The sequence below is a fragment of the Ascidia mentula genome, chromosome 4 (assembly GCF_947561715.1).
Source record: "Ascidia mentula chromosome 4, kaAscMent1.1, whole genome shotgun sequence".
Classification (NCBI taxonomy): domain Eukaryota; kingdom Metazoa; phylum Chordata; class Ascidiacea; order Phlebobranchia; family Ascidiidae; genus Ascidia; species Ascidia mentula.
Genome location: NC_138569.1, coordinates 21481609 through 21503682, shown reverse-complemented (window position 1 = coordinate 21503682; position 22074 = coordinate 21481609). Strand labels below are relative to the sequence as shown.

General features: G+C 37.4%; 2 protein-coding genes across 7 annotated transcripts; both read right to left on the bottom strand.

Annotated features, from left to right (window-relative positions):
- Position 1: 1 nt before the first annotated feature.
- On the bottom strand, positions 2-1751 carry LOC145898966 (uncharacterized). Its single transcript, XM_082987664.1, has 5 exons — positions 1248-1751; positions 658-847; positions 497-607; positions 294-347; positions 2-237 (listed from the first exon to the last, which is right to left on the bottom strand). The coding sequence occupies exons 1-5, from the start codon at positions 1740-1742 to the stop codon at positions 2-4; spliced, it is 1086 nt and encodes a 361-aa protein (XP_082843790.1). The 5' UTR covers positions 1743-1751.
- Positions 1752-3976: 2225 nt separating this feature from the next.
- On the bottom strand, positions 3977-18216 carry LOC145898949 (uncharacterized). 6 transcript variants are annotated; one of them, XM_082987627.1, is made up of 34 exons: positions 15791-18113; positions 15393-15721; positions 14728-14848; positions 14385-14426; positions 13911-14131; positions 13719-13850; positions 13430-13585; positions 13293-13355; positions 12848-13082; positions 12604-12788; positions 12218-12289; positions 11965-12159; positions 11275-11346; positions 10980-11174; positions 10832-10903; positions 10330-10524; positions 10172-10246; positions 9875-10045; positions 9392-9463; positions 8590-8784; positions 8455-8526; positions 8163-8357; positions 7789-7860; positions 7451-7627; positions 7051-7122; positions 6771-6965; positions 6608-6679; positions 6138-6332; positions 6006-6077; positions 5722-5907; positions 5546-5617; positions 5038-5229; positions 4852-4923; positions 3977-4680 (listed from the first exon to the last, which is right to left on the bottom strand). In XM_082987627.1, the coding sequence occupies exons 3-34, from the start codon at positions 14828-14830 to the stop codon at positions 4267-4269; spliced, it is 4509 nt and encodes a 1502-aa protein (XP_082843753.1). In that variant the 5' UTR covers positions 14831-14848; positions 15393-15721; positions 15791-18113; the 3' UTR covers positions 3977-4266. The 6 variants fall into 6 exon arrangements, with proteins under 6 accessions (XP_082843753.1, XP_082843754.1, XP_082843752.1 ...); XM_082987628.1 differs by lacking the exons at positions 15393-15721; positions 15791-18113 and adding an exon at positions 18198-18216; XM_082987626.1 differs by having other exon boundaries at positions 15393-18113.
- Between the last annotated feature and the right edge of the window lie 3858 nt (positions 18217-22074).

The window sequence follows — 22074 nt, the reverse complement described above, 5'->3', positions numbered from 1 at the left end:
GTCAGAATGCCAGGTTTTTGTCTCTGGGAAAAATTAGAAATAAATATCGCAAAAAAAAATTCAGTATGAAAGATTTTCCTTTGCGAAAAGCCCCAGCTACGGAGTAGATAGCAACAGGGGTGTTAGCCACACTGGTTTGCCCGAATATCCTTTCAATTTCTTGATCGTTGATGCAATAACCCCCATTTGTATCGACATCAGGTAGCACGATTTGCACTGCTTGATATTCACGCTCTTCTGCAAATTTTAAAGGCATTAGTAATTATTTTGTTACATTTTTTCCGTTTCCATACCTGGCTTAAGGATGTCCGGTATTTGATTGATGTATGTCAAACTTTCTTCTGCATCTGTGTAAACACAAACTCGTATTGAAAACGGAAATATTTCCACGTGTTTTTCATTGGTATCTCCCATAATTTAAATCTATTTTTTTAAAGTTAAATCTTCTTCAGTGTGTTACGGATTAGAGATTATGTTCAAACATTGCCAGCCTTACATGCTTGTTTAGCAGCACTCAAAACTTGTGTTTCTGAATATCCCATTCCTTTAGGGTTGGCCAAAATGTTTTCGTCCATTTTCGCCGCCGCATCTCCAGATGATTTCCAAACTTTGAATTTTACGTTAAAAAATAGTTTTAGTGTTGACATGTTTACCCACCTGGCGTGGGATTGATAAACTTTGTCGCCTTTTTCATTGCACCACTAAACACGCTGCTTTTTTTCAAGGGTTTGCTGGCAACTGTTGGTGGTCTTTTGTCAGGAATTGTTTGTCGGGGTATTGGTGTGTTTCCATCAGGCACATTCCACCCATAATTTGATTTTGCTGCTGGTTTAGAGTTGGTGCCACTCTTAAACACACCATAAACACATCACATTAATAGCAAATTTGGCAGTAAGCAAAAATTCTGATGGTTCGAAAATATTTATTTCTTTATTGAACGATTGATTCTGCAACAACACTCGTTTCAGAAGCATTTGTTATTAAAATGTTTACAGGACAATTGGAACGTTGTAATTGTTTGAAATAGTTGAGCCAAATGTTTTAGTTTCAATCATGTAATTTTGCCAGTTTATGAAATGTGTAATTGTGTAATTTTAGGTGTTATTGGTATAACGTACAGCACTTATTTCGGAGATTCATAAACTTACTTTCTATACCGATTAGTAACATGAACTTTGGTTCAACAAGGGTCATAAATTACAAATAAGGTTAATTTCATTTTGGTGTTACAAATGATGTTTACTTACCTTTTGTGCTACACATTTGGCGGTTTGTTTTGTGGGACCTGCAGTTTGTAATTTGGCGTTTCGTTGAGTATTTTCGTTGGGGAGAATTTCAATGAATGAGAAATTTACTGGTGCTGTTCTCGTCACGTTGTATCTTTCCAGTCGGTTGTGTATCTCTTCCTTCAGCTCGCCACTTCTGTGCTTATTTTCAACGCGAGTAATTACAGCTGGATTTTCATGTGAAAGAGTTAAAATCATTCGATTCTGATCGAAATTTTCCACAGAAGCTCCTGTAACTTCCTCCACCGTATCGCGAATTAACTGAAACACTCGCTCGTTGTCTCCATGCTCTCCTGCAGATCTTCGTGACCAACCATGAAATTTAAGTTTAATCTCACTTCGCTTTGACCTTTTGAACGGAAACTGCGGAAGATCAGAAGTTTGTGATGAACTTTCCCCATATTTTTCAAGAGCATCCAAAGTGTTCAACATAAAATTTTGAACTTTTTTAGCCATGCCTACCTTTGCTTCTGCCGAGAAATTTGTTTTACTTTAGCAACAATCCAGCTTTATGAAGAGCTTACATAATCGTGAATTAGATAATCGAGAAAAGGCACTTATCAACCCAAAACGCTTGATAGAAGGCTTTTTTTAATAGCAAAAGTTTAAACAAACACTTGCATTGATTAACTTCCATCTTATTATGATGCACAAAAGTAAGATGGCGCCCTCCGATTTATGTTCTGCAAGGAAGTTAAATATGATAGGTAGACATCCGTCACTAATCTGTCAACAACTCTTTACAAAGACGAAATTTCCAAACAGGTGAGACATACATAGGTTTTACAAACTGCATGAGGAACTGACTTTTGGCGCCCCTTCCAATAACGTACTATATAACTGCTTCCAAGCAGAAAGCCTGAATTGAATTACCAAGCTTTATTAAATAGAACTACAAATCTGATTGCTACTCACTCCAACGGAAGCCGCTTTTTACATTCTACCGAGCATGGCACACATATTTCTTTAACATGAACGAAAAGTGAAGTTAATAAATACCCTTGAATGGTTTTTGCGGATTAAATTATGCGTTCAGCGAATTTTATGTAACAAGGCTTTGCCTATGTACAAACAATCACTTACATTGCACCTGTTTACCGTGTAATTACACTTGCTATCACGACGGGAAAAAATAAAAATATGAAATTTTCAAATTATGGAAAAACGTTAACAAGCAAATTACAAGCAAAAATACTTCAGGTCTTGCTCTGTTTACTATGCATTCGCTCTCATTATTCACCCAAAATTACAAAACGATCTTACGTTATGATAACTATACAAATTAAACTTCATTTTCGCGTGGAGTGAGCCTTTTATTAAAATTCGCACTTTGAATCGTTGCAACATCGTCTATACCTCACTAGTGCACGATAGCATTTGGTTAAAACCACCTCATACACGCCTAACCAAGTTTTGGAAAGATTTTTTGAAACGCAAATACGAGAATTTGCCAAGAGCAATATACTCTACATCTTGTTACACTGAAGTGTTTGCCAGCAAGGTACCACGTACAATGTTTTTGTTATGGTTGTTGCATTTTCACTATAGGTCCTCAACAAGCTCGACTGGGTTCAACGTTCAAAGCAAGTCAAGCCAAACGAAACGCAGGCACGACTTGATTCTGCAATCACATAAATTTGCCATTTTCGCACAAAGTAATGAAACCCGTTGATGACAAAATTAATTGGTTTCGTATCCTCATAAGGAATTATTATGCAAACGTTTGCAAATCGCCCATTATCGCACATTACCCTGTCCAATGCTCAACAAAATCCCATTTCAAGCGACAAGTAAAACAAACAACACCACAAAAACCCTCGATGTTTCGCGTGACTTTTTGACGGAAATGTGTACAAGCCAAACTTGCTATTTTGTATCGAATCAGGACAAACCTAACGCATTAAATGGTTGGATGACGACGGGACTGCTCTTCAACAGGGTTGGTTTACTAAGCTTTCTGTCTAGCACAGCAAGACAACCTTTTCCGCTCTTCATGATCTTTTCCGCTATCCACCCGAATATTGACAATTAGTGTCAATTTAAATTTGCCTGTTATTGGTCACAACCCGAATCACTTATCGTCAGTCCACGGATTCAGATCGCCAGGCAAGTTTTACCATTCTATGTTTTCTTGTACACAACTTGGTGGCACTAAACCAATAAATACCACCTGATGTCAGTAAAGAGCTAGTAAGTCAAAAGCAAAGGACCAGGCCATAACCAAACAAATGCAAAATTCCAATCACTAACACTTCCTAAATGTCATTCCGAACAGAACTGGAGCCCTACTTTTGTTTTCAAAAATTCGCCCTAAAAAATTTCAATTTTAAGCAAATTGATATTATGATGAATATTGGCATACACAAGAGGTTGCTTGAATTATCAGCATTTCCTTCCCGCCACTTAATAAAATGATCACATTTTATTGAACTAAATAACGTCCCATTTTCGTATTGTTGCGTCACTTAATTACAATTTCGAACGTGGCTCGTGGGTTCAATTTCAGCGCTCTACCGACTGAGGTGCAATTGGTGCCCAAGCGGACAGCCTCCAGCGACCTCAACACTAACAAAGGAGATCTCTACCATCGTAATAATGCTATCACATGATAAGATCGCATGCTGCACAGGCCCTGACCTTGGTGATCACAGCTATCGTATCGAGGATTTGTGTAGTAAATTGTACAGATCTTTTCCTCTCCAAGGTTTATATATGCACATATATGCAAAAAATCGGAAAGAGTGTAAAATATACACTACACAGCACAAGAAGATTTGGAATATACACAGCAAACAAACTAAAAATACACTTTACAGTAAGAATGTTAATTCTTAATGACGCTTGTGAATGTTGCTATACAAACATCAATTAACGAAATTTTACAAATGATACAGTTACCAATATCTCACATAAATTGAGTTAATGTACATACATAAAAGACACATGCTACGGCGAGATAAATGCATTTCTGCCTTAACATTCATGTTGTACTGGTTTTGTTGCGTACTTTATCAGATTCCTTACTTTCAGAAATTCTGGCAAAAAAGTTCCCTAGTGATTCGCCTATGGCGCCTCCCATTTGACCACCAGCGGTCATACCTCCAGAACCCAATTGCATGCCTATAAGTTTTCCGACAAGTTTCCCAATGCCTCCAAAAATGTTTGCGAACTTTTTACGACGTTTGCGTTTTTGTGCATTCTTGTTATTCTCATTTAGTTTTTCGACGCTCTTAAAATGTTCGTCCAACTCATTGTGGCATTTTTCAACCAATTTCTTGACGATGTCGGAAGCGCTCACTCCGAGTTGTTCAGTAAATCTGTTTTCAACTTCGTCCTTAAATTGTTGATGGGTTGCCTGCAGTGCCGAAGGCTCAACGTATGTTCCATTACACATCTTAAAATTAAAAACACAAGTGGCAGCGTATGCTGATTTTTGCCGGTTAGTTCAAAATGATTCTACTAATTTATCACTTATCAATACATATAACCACTCAATTGTCAAATCCTTTCAAGGAGTGCAAAAATCTGCATAGAATCAAGAAATATTTGACACAAACCAAGTCACCTCATCCATTAACTTGATGTAGGTCATTTTGATGCTTTGTAAAACCTTCTCCCCTTTTTCCTCAAGCATCCACTGTATCAAAGATATTTGAGTTTAATTAAGCAAATAGAACTTTATTTCATATTATTTCTTTGTTTTTTTGAATATGTTACTTTCAAGCATGACTCTTACTACATGTTGTTTTACCTTTAAATCATTGTTTCGTTTGCCAATAATCAGGCAATGTTCTTTCATTCCATCCTCCAAGCGATTCCTCAACAACTCAAAATCAGTCTGAGGTTCATTGTCATCACCCCTGTTATATTTCTCCAATGCTTTGTCAATTTCCTGTTGGTGAACAGCCTGCATCTCCTCTGCATTCATGTATTGCTGAGTCACCTGCGTATCAACAAAGTCAAAAATCCGGTTTCATAAACTTTCCCTGTTGAAATCGAATTGCTGGATAACAATACATATGGGCACTGCCTTTGGAAAAGTATCGTATTGTTATCAAAGAGCTCTTTTTGCAATACTTTTATTGTTGAAAAAAAATTGATAAAATCGCCTGTTTTCCTTGGTGCCAAGAAAAGAACAGTGTAACATAATACTGATACGACTTATTTTAAGTAGTCAACGACGTCATTTTTTCTGTCCCAACTAATAGCAGTGCAGCCGACTCAGTATCAGAAAAATTAAAATACGTATTTATACTTACATAGTCGATACTTTTGAGGTAACTCTCATATGCTTCAAGTTTTCGTTGTCTAAATTCATTGATTGCCTTGTCCTGCAAGGTAAGCAAAAAATTTACCACATTTTAAAAGGTGTTTGAGTCGGAGAAAACTTAGTGTATCATAATGACACAAACTCTTTGTAAACCAACTGTTTTACCTTCAAACCTTTGTTTTTGTTCTGTATCTTTTGATATTCGTTGTCGATTAATTCTTCAAACTTTGACATGAAGTCTTTGATGAGATGTTTTTTATCAAAAGAAGTGACAATTGTTTCAGCTTTTTCCTTGCTCTCATTGTGAGCTTGTTCAAGTTTCTCTCCGTCAATGTATTTGTCGTTGCAAGTCTGTCAAAAGTGCAAGTTATGTTTCTAGATGTCGTGCTACCAACCGGAAAGAGGATAATGAGTATTGTTAAATTAGATTGGGGTAACTGTGTCATCACCTTTTCAATTTCCAGCCGATAATTTTTTGCGGCTTTCTCCAATTTTTCCAATGCTTCAACTTCTGCATTCCTCTTCAAAAAATTAACAAACCCTTTTCATTTTTTTAGGTGAAAACCATTATATTTACTCACCCTTTGTATTTCATTGTCTTTTCTGAAGCTGCTTTTGCTTTGTTCCATCACAATGATTAATCTCTTCTGTTCTTCACCTTTTAGTTGAGAATTTCCGCCCACTTTTGATCTCACGAATTCTTCCATCGCTTCTTTTTGAATTTTCAGATGAACTATTTCGAAGTCTTCATCGGTCATAACTTCATTTGAGCAAGTCTTAAAAATAACACAATACATTTGTTAACAATAAACGTAGCAAGGTTTGCCTACGCGTTTTGCAATCAAGTAAAACATGCCATGTTTTTAGAATCACTGCATTTAATATATTTTTAATGATCCCACCCTGACATTATATTCCTCCCCAGGATTCGAACCCTTACCACCCTGGCCATGAACATCAATTATTATTTATTTTATGCGAATAGTTAATGTCAGAGCCCAAATCGTTAACCAGGCCATCCCTAAAATATATTTTCCTAGTAAAAACACACCTCCTGCATAATTTCTTGATACTTGTTAGATGCAGATTCTACTTCCCTTTCAAGTTCAAGTTTCATTTCCACCTGCAAATTCAGAGAAATCATTCAGCTCTTTTATGTTTACCTCATGTCATAACAAAATGCATGACTTCCGCAATTGTAGTACTAAACTTACAAATTTGTGATAATTTTCCTCCTGGAACTGCTTCCATTCCTGATACAACAGGATCTCCAGTTCACGTTGATAGTTTGCAATTACCTCCCCTGGATATTGTTTGGTTTCATTCTTTAAAAATTGAAGAGCTTGAACCCGGCAACTTTGTTCCAATCCTGGCATCAAACGTTCCTCCATGTACTTCCCACCACTTCCCTACAAACCCAACAGTTTATGAGTAAGGACGTCTACAGTTTGTATTACCGAAAGCTCCAGGTTTTTCTCTACATGTGAATGATACCTTCATTAACGCAGAAGCGTGAAATTCCATAGCTTTTGTCAAATTTTCGTCAAGTTCTTGCTCCATTCGCCCCTAGATATATTAAATGTGGCATTTTACCTTGAAATAATGCTCATCGCCTAGACTGTGTTGCATATTATTCTCAAAGCTCAAAAAAGAAAATTAATGAATGTCTGTATCATAAAGTAGTTAAACTGGTAAATTTTATAACATATGTGGTGAACAGAATAGCAGAACAGATAGAAGAAAAATAAATGTTTATGCCACAAACAGTGATTAGATTTATAAATCCACCGTCATTTTCTTCACGATTTAAAACCAATTCAGAAAGAACTTTTTTTTAAGATTTGTTTTTAAAATTGGTCACCGCTGAAATACTTTGTATGTTTAAATGACAAACCTTATTTTTCATTTTGATTTCCTCATATTCGCTGTCAATGATGGCTTCTAGTAGTTCGTTACACTTATTCACGACTGTTTTATCTTTGACAGAACTGATCATTTTCATGGCTTTTTCTTTGCTTTTCGCAGATGTTTTTCCGAGAATTTGTTCGCTGACGTAACCTTGACTGTATTTCTGAAAACAAAACATCCTTATTTCATTCGTAAATCATTTGGGTGATGGTTACAACTTTATTGTTGTTATACGTCAGAGGGCGCTATAAGTCCAGTGTGTTTGAAACAACAAGCGCATCGGTCGGTATGGCAGTTGGCAGCCTGTGAACTTATCTTGCTTACCTCTTTCATTTTGGAGGAATAAACACTTGCTGCAGCCTTCAGGGTTTCCCTTGTCTTAGTTTCCATTTCTTCCTGCAATAAAAATACGGAATAACTGAGCAGGTTTGTTTCACCCAGGTTTGGTTTGACTGCAGGCTTTCGATGCTTTTGGGCAGAGAATATATCAAAAGATATATCATATGACTTAACCCCAAATGTGATGCTCTGTATATATACAGGATGACCCAAAACGATTTTACGTGATATTGTGGAATCAATAATAACGTTTGTTTACATAGGCGTTAAGCGGTTTCTGCACAATATTAAATCCCCTTTTCATGCAGTTGCTTACGTACATTTTCATAAAAATTACAACAGTCGATGTGTGTCCTTACCCTGTTTTTTTCAACGGTTGCTTCAAATTTACTTTGACGCCCATTGATTCGCAGTAGAAGTTTTTCCTTTGTCTCGCTTCTTTCAGTTGTGTTCAAACCAACATCTGAGCTTTCAAATGTATCCAATGCTTCGGTATTTGCTTTCTTGTGAGCTTCGTTAAAATCTTCATCGGACATGATCTGCTCTGCACATTTCTACACAAGGAATCGTTTTTACAACTCATGCTCATGTTGTGACGCACAATTTTGTTTGTAATTAAACTAAATCTTCGTTGATTTCATAAAATTATACCGGTTTCATTGCTTGCACATAATTCCTATAGCAGAGATCCGTGAGCTTCCCTAGTGAAATCTTTATTTCTTCCTAAAATGGAAATATTTTTGTCACCACAATTGAATTAAAACCAAACCACACTCGTCAACTTACAAGCTTGTCATTGTTGTTCCGGTTGAATTCATCCTTTTGCTGATTCATGGTTTCTTCCAGTTCTTGTCGGTAGATTTCTTTAATTTCTGGTGGTAAGTTTGTTGACATTTCCTCGAATATTCTGAAGGCTTCTGAGCTTGATTTCGTCTCAACTTCAAGTTGGGAAATTTGGTCAACATATTTTCCACACGTAGACTATGAAAAAAAATATTTAAACCTTGTCGTATTAAAAACTTGTTTGGTATAGATTTAAAGCAGTTATGCACATTCAAAAGTAGAAATAAAGTTAAGTAAAAGTCAATATAGTCAACAGGTAAAAATAAATAAAATTTATCATGTTTTGAATTCTGCTCTCAACAGATATTCGCGTTCTGTCTGGATTAAATTTTTTCGGAGGCTGCGACGAATGTTTTTGTGAAATGCCATTACATTATTAATATGTTCCCTATCTTTGTCCGATAGTAGTTTGGAAATTGTAAGGACCCCCGTTGCATTTAGGTAATTGTTGTATAAGTGTCGCTAATTCCACACCTACTAAAATAGATATTGCAGCGCCTTCTATACTCTTAATGATGGTTTAAAGTGGCGCCTGCGTTTATAACGTTTGGGGAGAAATAAGTTTTGAACCCTGATAAAGTATTTCTGTATGGCAGACGAAACATCGGAAGAATACGGTACGTTATTTTTATGCCAGAAGATCAATCTAATTTAAACTGTAAGTTTTACACTACCTGGGCGCAATGAGTCACGCCAGCCCCGGCGCCAAAGGAATGAAATAATGCAGTACAGTAATCAAACTTACACTTCGTAGGCAATCTTCAAAAGCCAGTTTAGCATTTCGAACAGCGTTTTTTCCTTCCTGGTCAAATCTTATCTAAAAAAATTAAATGAACAAATTAAGAATCAAGTTGTTGCTTATGAGGTTAATAATTCTTCGAAAGCACAATAAGTTGTCTTTGAAACACCACATCTACAGCAAATTGTTGCGTGTTTCCTTTCAATCTAATAGCAAATATGCATCATGGATATTTTTACGCGTTTTTATATGATTGGTTTCCTAACAATATTATGATAAGCAATTGCATTGTACGACTCGTTGCTGAAAGGATTTACTTTTAGAGAAAAAAGCGTGTACAACTCAAAGTATATACTTTAAGATTGCAGATTTTGAAGGTCTTGACAATTCCTGCTCAAATCTTATCTAATGCAAATATAAACGAACTATGTAAGATTCGAACTCTTTACAGAAGGTCTATGACAATCGTGTAAATCAAAGTAAGATTACCTTTGTGTCCCTGTTGACCCTTTTCATCTCTCTGTATTCACTTTCGATCATTGCGTTAAACTGCAACTTGCATTTCTCATACAGATTGTCTTTGGAAACCAGATAAGTTTCTGCGTTCGTTTTGCTTTCCAAATGTAGTTGTTCGAGTTCGCCTTCTTCAACAAAGTTTGTCTAAATTACAAATACGTTTCATAATAACTATATGCTTGCTTGTGCACTGCTTTTATAAGAGACTGACTGTTATTTTATAATAAAAAATACTTATATAGACACTTTACAGTCAAGTATACAACATACACTTGTCATTGCAGAAACGTATTCTTGTTTCACATCTTCCAACGTCTCCGAAATAATTTTTTTCAGAGCCAATTCCTAAAAGTATTCCGTTTATTAAATACTGGATATACAAACGTCAAATGTATCTTTTGAACTGGATCTAATGTTAAAGCGTTTACCCTTCTAGTTTCATTTGATTTTTGATAGTTGTCTTTGATCTGTTGGATCCATTTAAGTAAATAGTTCCTTTCCATGTTCTTGTAGTCATCGCTATTCTCAGTGAATGCGGAATCAAATTCATTCAAGGCTTTGTTTTCAGCAAGGTTGTGAACATCAGTAAACTCATCGTCGGACAATGTGCACTGATTAGTTTTCTGTCGAAATTGTAGTTTGTTACAAAGTGAAAGCTTTCTCTCATTTTACTAATGACTTTACAAAAAGCACGAAACATTTTGTTGCCGTTTACATGTTTTATCCAGATACATTGTGTATTTTGTTTGTTAGTGAGGTGATGTTGGTTTGCGGTATCACGTGGATGCACGAAAAACAAGTTATGTTGTCACCACGAAAAGAAATACATTAGGGTTATATCTGTGCTAATCTATCTAGGATGGTTATTGAGAGACCACACTCCAATGGGTGTTTTTAAAATAACCATTCACCAACCAACCAACCACTTACCTCTTCCATCTCTAGTTTATACGAGTTGGATGCATTCTGAGAATTTCTTTCCAGTTGTTGTTTGTATCTCTCCTAAAACATTTCAGAGACATTTTGGTCAAGGCAGGATTCGTAAAGAGGAAAAATTGTTTTGTGATGAAAAACTCACAAGTTTGTGTTTGTTATTTTCTTTCACTTTGTCAAATTTATGAGCAAGTTGTTCCTTAAGTTGAGTTTTGTAGATTACGGCAATTTCCTGTGGGAGGTTGGTTGTTTTTGTGTTGAACGATTCCAAAACCTCTTCTTTGCACTTCTGATCTTCATTGCTAAGTGACGATTCATCCACATACTCACCACCAATGTACTGAAAAATGAGTCAGGTTGCAGTCTTAGATCCGAGGAAATCCCACTTTCAAATATTAGATGACATTTTAAATTACAAAATCCATGCACAAATCTCTCACTTTTTCAATACAAGTCTCGTATTTGTTCTTTGCTTCTTCCATCACGTTCCGTACTTCTTCTTTAATATTTTCCTGTTAATATAAACATTGATGAAAAGAAAAGGAAACGCACAAAGCTAGACGACTCATTGTAGTATTTCGCTTCATAAATTATATCTTTTGTCAACGAAAGAGTTTTTAGGGGAAAAATGTATTTCGTTGCAGGACGTTTGTTGAGACACTGCTGCTAAATGCCTTGTATTCATGGAAATCCTTTTTAGCTCCAAAGAAACAATCATATTTGGAGGCCGAAAAAAACATGTGGACCGAAAACTGTCCCAACACCAACCCCAACCCCCTTAGAGGTCTACCAAATGGTAATGTGGACAAATTAATGGGTGGCCGAATACGTAACAGACATACAGAGTCCCGTATATACCAGGAGACACGAAATTCAGGTGCGATAAGAATCAAGATAGAGGAATCACTGGTTCGCTGTTGCAATCACTGGATAAGACCACCACGAGGGGTCAGCAGTGAGCAACTAATACATCATATCAAGTTTGTACATATTTTTAGCAATCAGTACCAGAAAGCGAGCGAAAAGTACATTATACAAAATCCGACACTGCCTACTTTACTAATTTGCAGAATTTAAATGAGCTGGTTTGAAGGTGATCAGGACACGGTAATAATCATGGCTTTACTTACCACAAGAGACTTGTTCAATTGCTCAAACTCAGTCAAATTCTGTTCTATGTTTTTGACCAGCAATTTCCGATACTTCGCAATGAAATCTTTGTCCCCCAATTTGCGTTGTTCATCGAACTGGTTCAAAGCCTGTGTCTTGCTATCAAGGTGGAGTGAATTTAACTCACTCCTACTTTTGTATTTGTTGCCCAATTTCTTGAAAAAAGTTGCTAAATAAGTTGGATGTTGGTGCCGGTTTATTATGAAGTCTTACCGAATTCATTTCATTCCAGTAAGTGACTTTGCAATCATGGATGACTTTTAAAATCGCAGCTTCGGCCGTAGCCTACAGGAAAAATGGTTTATGAACAAACACATGATATTTATTTTCCATGTATGCAACTTTATAATTCGTGGCACAGCTGAGCGTAATTTGTGGAATGTGCCGCAATATATCATGTGATTATCCGTGTCCCCTACTCGTGTGTGTTATGTCAAAATCAATCAAACTATCTTTTTTGGCTGCCGGTTTTACTTTCATTGTGTTGTATTACAATCATTACCACGATATAGAACAAAAAAAACACAAAAGTTAGATTGGAAAATATTCTTATTTTGCACCAACGTTAAATGTAATAGCTGGAATTTGATTCTCATTACCTGCATAATTGTTTGCACTTCCGGCATTGTTCCGCTACTAAATACTTCGAAGTAGGAAAGTGTGTAGTTGATGAGATCGATTCCAGTCACGGGTTTTTTGTTGATTCGTTTCGCCACAATTTTATCCGGTGAAAAAAGTTCCCGCACCATGATGTCGACAGTTTGTAAGAAAATATCTCTCACGTCTGTTGGAAAGCAATAATGTTCAAGCAATTGAGATAAATGTGAATTTGGTCAAACCTACCAGATATTTTTATATCGTTTGCCTGCTCTTCATCCCTTTCGGATACTTCATATCCGGGATGAGGCATCAAAGAACATGTAATTTTCTCAAAAGATTTTCGAAAGTCGTTTCGAACTGATGCTGTGTCTCGGTTTTGCATCAGGGGCACTAAGACGTCTCTTAAATATTTGTTTCCCCCGTTAAATCCATATGCGAACGATTTGTCTGACCAGTCGCGGATAAGAAACATCAGTCTCTATAACAATGAGAGGATGTGAATCCACCATTAAGTTTTGGATGAAGGCGAACCATCGATCACTGCAGGATGAAAACTGGGCACGTTTTTATGTAAGTTGTGTTTCAACGCAAGCAATTCGTTTTTGAATCTTTTGTGTAAATTACTTTTTAAGGAATTACCAAAGGCAAATGTTGTAACAAATTGTGATTGTAATTAAGGTTTACTAACTTGAAATGGCATTTCTTCATCCTTATCATTTTGCTTGGCAACCTTGGCGTAATCCGTAAAAAGCTGAAACCATAAACGGGAAAAATGAATGAAAACAAGGAATTTGAAGAAAATATATGGGGAAAAAATCGTCCCACCTGCAGATACTGCAAAGTGTCTTCCTGTATGTGATTTTGAACATTGTATATTTGTACAGAACTCAGCAGAGTGCTGAGACCAAATATAACAGAGCAATTCTTGACAGTGCTTTGGTGATCGAACGCACCCTCAGTATCCATCAGAAACAAAGCCACCTAAACATGCAAGGATTGGTGATGATTACCCGTAGTTCCAGGGGTTTTTAGTTTGTTTAATGTAATATACAAATCCTATTTAACGAATCGAATCCCACAGTAGAAAAAAAATAAGTGGACATGAGGATTTTACCTCTCCCTTTGGTGTTTGAATAAAGTACGGTTCATCCCAAATCCAAATTCCTTCCGTGTGTCTCTCTGATCCTCCTCTCCAAATGAATCCTTTGTTCAGTTTGTCTTCTTTCGATTTCAACCAATCCTCAGTCTAAAATGTTAGAATACCTGGTTTTTAGCTTTAACAGGTGAATAAAAATTAATCTCTAACCGCGTTCTCGTTCACAGCAGATAAATATCGTGAAAAGAAATTCATCATAAACGATTTTCCTTTACGAAAAGCCCCAGTTACGGAGTAGATAGCAACAGGGGTGTTAGCCACACTGGGTTGCCCGAATATCCTTTCAATTTCTTGATCGTTGATGCAATAACCCCCATTTGTATCAACATCAGGTAGCACGATTTGCACTGCTTGATATTCACGCTCTTCTCCTGTTGTCATCAAAACGTGTAAAAGAACACAGTTTACAATTAATTTCCATTATCAAAAACACTAACAACGGGTTTGTTCTGCATGCAGAACACAATAATATGTTTTATTTATTTTAAACTTTATGTAATCATCCACAGATGTATGGAGCTGTCCTGACGGGCGTCAAAGAACGTGAAGAAGTCTCACGTATGTGGTCACGTCATGTACAATAGATATCAGTCCCATATAGTGAAACAGAAGAACGATCATTACCTTTTGTGTCGAACACTTCATTCATCATCTCATTTTCTGCATCTGAAACAAACAAACAAATGCAAGATATCGATTGGCATCAAACCAAAAACATGTGCACTTGCTAACAATATTTTACCGAAAATTTTTGTTTTGTGGACAAATAAAGAATGACTTGCCCATTAACTGTACAAAAATCTGGCCCTCAGTTGGGCATTGTCTTTTTCTCTGCGACAGCAATCTACTGCACTATGGTACAGCATCTATTATGACGCAACAAACCTATTTATGTCAGCAAATTTATTAACAAACATCGATTTCGCTTTTTGATATGTATAGAGTTGGTAAACATAACGAAAATTACCCGACGTTCCCATTCCCATCCAACTTTTCTTCGGTGTGCTGCTGAGTTCTTTGTCTTTTTGTCCTAAAGAGCCCAAAGAACGTTTTTTCATCAAACCAGCCATGTTTACTCTCGTCTATTTCTGTGAAAATATTTGTTATTTCAACATTTCCAAGCGCTGAAAAAAACACGCATAAATTTCTTTGACGAAATCTAATGTTAAATTTCAGAATTTACAAAGATTCCTTCACGCGATAACGTCATCACAACATCAGCAAAAACATACAACTTTGTCCACTTGCTCTAGACCTAGTCCTAAAAAATTTCCTTCATAAACCACCAACGGTTTCTAAATAACAGCCCAGCATTGATGCAACGAAAAAAATTCTGCCACTAAAGTCCTTGTTTTTTACGGACGTTTGAACTTGGTGCGCGTCTGACGTCACGCAAGCAAATGCAGACACCACTTAACATAGCGTTTCCTTGTGTATTGAATTTCAACCACAATTAACCAACACCCATTGCTTCGTTTGGGCGCATTAAATACATCATCAACATTCACTGTGTGACACCCTTATTTTGTTGAATCAACACGACATATTTCTCCACTTAGATTCTGAAAATATCGGTCGGTATCAATCTTAACACTGTCGTTGCAACCATTAAAATCCATAAACAAAACATGCCGGAAAAAGTGTCTGCAGCTGTTAAAATTCATTTCCAAATATTCGCCAAAACCACAGTCGCTATATGTAGTTTGTCAGAAAACATTTTGAACGGTGTTCGGGCTGAGGCTGCAACGGAACCTGCAAATAATGGGTTCATTTGTTACGGCTTCACGGTTCGGTAAGTAGACCGAAGCAGGGCTTGAGAATCACAGACAAACGAGCAACGCGAAATGCGCGGAGAGCTCGATTTTTTGCTAAGAGCTTCGTCATTCGGACAGGAAAGTAGGTTTAATTACAAGTGGGTTCGTTGTACCATCATGTTTTACTCGTCCACATGCCGTAGTGTCCTGTAAGATACTTAAACACGATCGTAAATTTGAATATTAGAATTTTATTGCATAAATTTGCTACAGAACCTTGGTGTGGGTCAACTGTGGCTTGATCAAACAGCGCAAGAATGTCGGCCAGTCATGCGGAACAACAAACTACGTAACCCGAATTTTTCAATGCAAGGGGAAACCCGAGTTGGCTAGTTGTTTTTTCCTACCTTTGGTTTGCGCAACAACCTGAAAACATGGTCAGAAAAAAACTGGGAATCCCCGAGTATTCGGGTCAACTAAAAAAGGACGCTAGCTAATAGATGGTCCCCATTCAAATTTACCAACATTTCCATTGACATTATGTTTTGATTCAACTTTCCAAATTGATGACACAATTACATGAATATTCTTGCGACCGAATTAAACGTTAAATCAAGTAAAAGCAAAAAATCACCACTCAAAAAAGTGCGTCTCACATATGTTTGACTGGCAATGGATAGTTAACAGCAAATATGGCACGGATAACTGCTCAAGTTGCACACATCACCTTAAGCATTTAACTTTATGTGCTCATCAGTTCCCTGCTCACATTGGCGTAAATTGCAAAAACATTTGTGAAATATTAACAAATACTTTCCTATGTAAACTGAAATGGTTGCTGGAAAGCATTTACTGTCACGCAAAGTTTGTAAACGAACAAATAGTGACATCACTTCATACAAATCTTCCTTACGTATTTCCGACATAATCAGCCAACACCAATACCTTGCCACCCAAATCAGTACCAACAGCAGAATTCTTTGCGCGAAACACGTGTTGTTTATTTCCTTTCACCAAATCCTACATCTCATTTCACCCATAATCTCACAACATATAAAACACAATCCAAGTACACTTCGATTTGAAGTAATGCAGTGCATCATTAAATTATATTGGTAATAAATTGTAGATGATTTCGACTGCAATTCGTAACAAAGTATTTGCCAACACCAATAAATTCTACTACATAACGCCCGATTGTGTTTACCAGCTTTACCAAATTCCGACATTTCTAATAGTGTTCACTCACCGCTACCACCGCAAACTTTCAAACAATGGATTTTGTTTTAACTTGTCTTGAGAGTCGGCGACGCGTTCATTTTACTGCAAGTCGGGCAGAACCGGGCAGGACGCGGTTTTTATCTTCAAGGGGTCGATTTCGGACTGAGTAAATTAAGAGTTTCACAGCAAGTCGAGCAAAAAGGAATTCGGGTGTAAAATAAATTAGGTGGAATTTCCCAGATTGCACCACTACGTAAAATTTTTTTGTTTTCTTAGCGCTTTGTCATACGGACAGGAAAATGTGAGTCTGATAAACGTGGTTTGGTAATTTGTCGGCTTATTACCTCGCGTTTTGCTCGTTCACATAATCACCAAGCGATCAATTGAGTATGCCGAGTAATCGAGTATCGTAAATCTTAATTAAAAAATTTAACCAAATTTTGTCATCATTGCTTGCTATAGAACGCGGTCTACGTCAACAGTGGCCTGAGAACAGAGCGCAAGCATGACAACCAATGGTCAGCAAAAAAAGGTCCACTGGAATACGGGAATATATTTTTTTTATTTTACTTTTTGAAACGCTGACTCATTCAATTAAACTTGTCAAGACTTTTGTGCTTGTTGTGCACATTGAGGCAAGTATGACACCATTACGTACATTTTCAATTGAACGTCTTTTGTGCACGGCGTCAAACTGTTGCTCGCACGAATGGCGACAGGTCATGCGGAACAACCTTTACCTAAAACGAATCTTTGACGTTTGGTTGAACGGAGAAAACCACCGACAATGTTTTTTGCTGTTTCTCTGCAATAATGAAACCTTGGTCCGGGTTAGTTTGTCGTTTTTTTCTACCTGTTGGTTTGCGCAACAACCTTGAAACCTTAAATACGTCAAAACTCTTTCGAACCAATTAAAAACGTTAAATCAACGAAGAGCGAAAAATCACCACTTTAAGAAAGTGCGTCTCACATATGTTTGACTGGCGATGGATAGTTAACAACAAATATGGCACGGATAACTGGTCAAGTTGCACACCTCACTTTAAGCATTTATGTACTTGATAAAGATATTACCCTGCATCTGATTTACTATTCCCAGATTACATTGGCGTAAATTAAAAAAAAACATTGTTTACTGTTTATAACTAAATCTTTTCTAGCCACAATAAAGAGGTTGCTGGTACGCATTTACTCTCACTCAAGTTTGTGAACGAGCAATTACTGACTTCACTTTACACAAAGCGTCCTTGCGTTTCAACACTAATTCATTGCAACCAATCAGTACCGACAGCGAAATTCTTTGCACAAAGCACGTATTTTTTCAGAAGTCGTAAATCTCATCTCACCCATAATCTTAAAACACAAAATGCAACCAAAGAACAGATCAAACACTTCTAAAACATACTGGTTATAAATTGTAGCGTTCTTAAATTGCAATTCATAGCCAAGTATTTTCCAGCACCTGATGTGGTGTCACCGCTACCACCGCAAGCTTTCAAGCACACGGTTTTGTCGTCACCTTACACTGAGTCGGGGGCGGGTTCATTTCACAGCAGGTTGGGCGGAACCAGACATCGTGTTTTTATCTTTTGTTTCTTATCATTGCTTCAAGGGTTCGGTTACGGAGTAAATTAACGAGTTTAAAAACAAGTCGAGGCAAACGGAATCCAGGTGTAATTTATATTACGTGCTGGAATTTCCCAAATTGCGTCACAGACGGAAAACATATCGTCTTTCATTTGTTTTCTCTGTTCAATTTTTGTACTGCGGCTTTACTAAGCAAACATCCGGCCCCAGTAAAAACCATCATTTTAAAGTTTAATTTTTTGCACTTGAAATTTTTTGTGAAAATTTTACTGCCAAGCTTAATTCTTTGTGCAGTAATGATTTTTGGTTAAGGAACGCGAAACACATTATTAGAGTTTGTGTCAACCAGCTACAACATTCTCTACATGAAACGCAACCCCATATGGCTCTACATTAGTACAACTTCTTACCCTCACCACAACACAAGAACAAACATTTCAATTAAAAACAACTTAAACTATAACAGTTTCTTCAATGCACTGTGTCAGTCTCTGGTCTATGAACTATAGTACTTGCTGATGCAGTGTTAAACAACAGTCAGTCACTTATACCAAAACAGTGCATCAGCAAGTACTATAACTATATAATAGAAAAGTGTTTCCCAGCAACTGTATGAACGGTGCTCTGTCACAGTGCGCGGCTCAGCTTTCAATTACTAGGTTTTGTTGTTGTCTCTCACACGAGTCAACGACGAATTCGTTTCTCGGTAATTTGAGAGTCCATGGCGGGCATTCTTACTCAGTCGTGCGTTAGTCTGCGATAATTGAAAAGCATCTTTTTCCTGGGGTCATGGATTTGATTTTGTCCGGCCTCAAACCTAATTCCAATGATTTATGAAGTTTATTTCGCGATCTTTGCTGCGTTATTTGTTTTCGCTGTGAAAAAGCATTGATATTCGGACAAATATTGTTTCGCCTGCTGATGTGTGCTTTTACTTACTATGCACTGATGTTGAACACATGCAAATTATCTTGGAGAAATTCCACCAAAAAAATGTTTGCAAATAAGCTGCAAGTTTGTCAGTAAAATAAAAATAAGTCAGCAAGGAATCGTGTTGTGGGCGTTCCAGGGTCGTTGCATTAAGCCATTAATCTTGAGCAACCAAAGAGAAAATACACGAAAAAATGCACCACATACAAATCGCTTGGCTACCACAGACTCCAGGTATATTTCTTCGGAGAAAATTAGGTCGTGATTGATGCATTTTTTACGGTCCGGAATGTTATCAACCAAAAGTTACTGAAGCATTGATCATGAAATAAATTTACCAATGTAAAGTCTGAGTCTGCGTCAACTGTGGTCTGAACACAGATCGCATGAACTGCGACAAGTCATGCGGAACCTCCAGCACAAAAAAAGATCTATGACGTTTACGTGCTGGGGAAAACCACCTCTGGGCTTGTGGTTTTTCTGCATCCCCTGAAGTCAGCAAAATTATGGTATCTGGAAACTACCAAGGGTCTCAATTAACCGAAAGGTGCTTTCCAAATTGACGCACATATTAAAAGAAATTCCATGGTATCTTAGCAAGGAATGTCGCATGTCCTTATTTGCAAGAGTTTTTATTAGTTTGGACATATGCTTGCTTGTGCACTGCTTTTATAAGAGACTGACTGTTAAACAACTTTATTCGCACGAGCTTTCGCGAGATTGATCTCGCTTCATCAGGTGCAGCAAATATTAGTTTAGTTTGGAGAACATTTAAATTTAATTACAATCCGTTTGCTTCCAAAATAAATGCATAATTTTTAATAATGTATTAAAATCCAAACACAGCGATCTTCAAACAGCTCAGATCGATTTATTTAGAGAAAAATATATTTCGCCTAAAACGGCATCATCAGTTTCTCCATTTACCAAAACTGCCAAAAAGGAAAAACAGAAAGAAAAAAGTCAAGAATCTAACGCAAAAAGGTTACGCAAGCTAAAAATAAATAAAAATTAATAAAAACTATAAAAATATTCAGGTTTCAAGCATTAACTAAAAAATAATAAAAGTATGAATTAACTGCATGTGGTCAGACCTGTCTGTACTACTTTGCTTTCAAAAAACCACTGGCGCTGACACCGAGTGAGCACACAAACATACAGAAGCAACTGAATGTAAAAACAGAACAAAAGTGGAAGGGGAATGGACGTCACGAACTGCAGACAGGTAGGCCTGTGGGCGAACAGGTGTGACCGATAAGACTCGGTGAATGATAAGACGATAAAAACAGGTTAACAACACAGGAAAAGTCATCAACCCGTTACAGCGAAAACAAGCGCAAACAAAAACATAGTCCTACGGGCGGGGAATAGCAAAACAAACTATTTGCATGATGGTGTTACCATGGTTTGCACATTTATTTGTGCCCGTATTCTGTGCAACCATAAGTCCTCATATAGATCCAAACTCCCTGCAGGTGGTTTTTGCACGAACGTCACGTCATAGCAACTTGGCAATATGGGTCTTTGCTGGAATGTTTCGCTATGCTTCTTCAGGTAGTGGTTACCCAGCGCCGTAGCATCGCTATCTAGCGAGCACTCGAAGTGGTACCAAGTAGACCTGTGAGCATTCCAGCGAGTGGAGAACTTGTTTTTCGTCTGCCCAACATACTGGGCTCCGCAGGTTTTGCACGAGGCCACATATATCCCATAGTCGCGACATGTTAGTCGCTGACGCAACATTATTCTGCCTTTGGGGGTACACAGGAAGGTAGTTGTGGGCACCATGGGCTCGTGGTTACCATGGTGCCCGCACAGCGCACAGTGGCCGCAAGGGGCCGATTGGCCAGTGTCCCGAGGCTCGGTGTGATGGGCAAGCTGCTTGTAGTGGCATAGTTTGTTAAACATCGTTGGTCCTCTCCGATAAACGATGGAAGCATTTGCCTGGAGGCTCAATTCCTTGGGCGAAAGACGCAGTATATGAGGGAATGCTGTTGCCCAGATAAGTTTGTGCAGGCTTGGAAGCGAGTCTACCGACTTGTTGTGGAAGAATCTAGACTTCCAAGCGCTGGCTGTTGCTAACACATCGCATGTCATCCTCACCGGGAAATTGGATTTCACAGCTTTATCTTTGAGCCACAATAGGGCCTTTTTGTAGTCGCTTTCATTCTCGTTTAAGCGCCGCATCCGTTGTGCTCACTCGGTGTCAGCGCCAGTGGTTTTTTGAAAGCAAAGTAGTACAGACAGGTCTGACCACATGCAGTTAATTCATACTTTTATTATTTTTTAGTTAATGCTTGAAACCTGAATATTTTTATAGTTTTTATTAATTTTTATTTATTTTTAGCTTGCGTAACCTTTTTGCGTTAGATTCTTGACTTTTTTCTTTCTGTTTTTCCTTTTTGGCAGTTTTGGTAAATGGAGAAACTGATGATGCCGTTTTAGGCGAAATATATTTTTCTCTAAATAAATCGATCTGAGCTGTTTGAAGATCGCTGTGTTTGGATTTTAATACATTATTATTGATACGGTGTGCGATCGACAGCCTGCCAGGGGCCTTTGGTTTTTTTTTTTTTTGGATCCAGATTTGATTTACTAATCACATTGCATAATTTTTAGGTTTTTTTGCATCCCCTCAAAAGGGCCTACATTAATATAAAAAGTCGCATCACTGAAAAAGCGGAAGAGCAAAACAAGCATTTGTTTGATCGTCTTGATTTCAAGCTGCAGATCAGTTGCAGCTTATTATATTTAACACAATGGAAATAAATTTTCAAACCATCCTCCTTTTGAATACAAGGTTTTGAACTTAATTGTTTCGTTAC

What these genes read in the sequence shown, in the direction of transcription:
- LOC145898966 (XM_082987664.1), bottom strand. Translation starts at nt 1,742, where the DNA reads ATGGCTAAAAAAGTTCAAAATTTTATGTTGAACACTTTGGATGCTCTT. An exon ending in GTTTATCAATCCCACGCCAG is followed by an intron (nt 608 to 657) that starts GTGGGTAAACAT and finishes TAAAATTCAAAG; the next exon opens with TTTGGAAATCATCTGGAGAT. An exon ending in GAGTGCTGCTAAACAAGCAT is followed by an intron (nt 348 to 496) that starts GTAAGGCTGGCA and finishes GTGTTTACACAG; the next exon opens with ATGCAGAAGAAAGTTTGACA.
- LOC145898949 (XM_082987628.1), bottom strand. Translation starts at nt 14,830, where the DNA reads ATGGCTGGTTTGATGAAAAAACGTTCTTTGGGCTCTTTAGGACAAAAA. An exon ending in ACGAGACTTGTATTGAAAAA is followed by an intron (nt 11,175 to 11,274) that starts GTGAGAGATTTG and finishes CTCATTTTTCAG; the next exon opens with TACATTGGTGGTGAGTATGT. An exon ending in ATCAAGAAATTATGCAGGAG is followed by an intron (nt 6,333 to 6,607) that starts GTGTGTTTTTAC and finishes GTTATTTTTAAG; the next exon opens with ACTTGCTCAAATGAAGTTAT.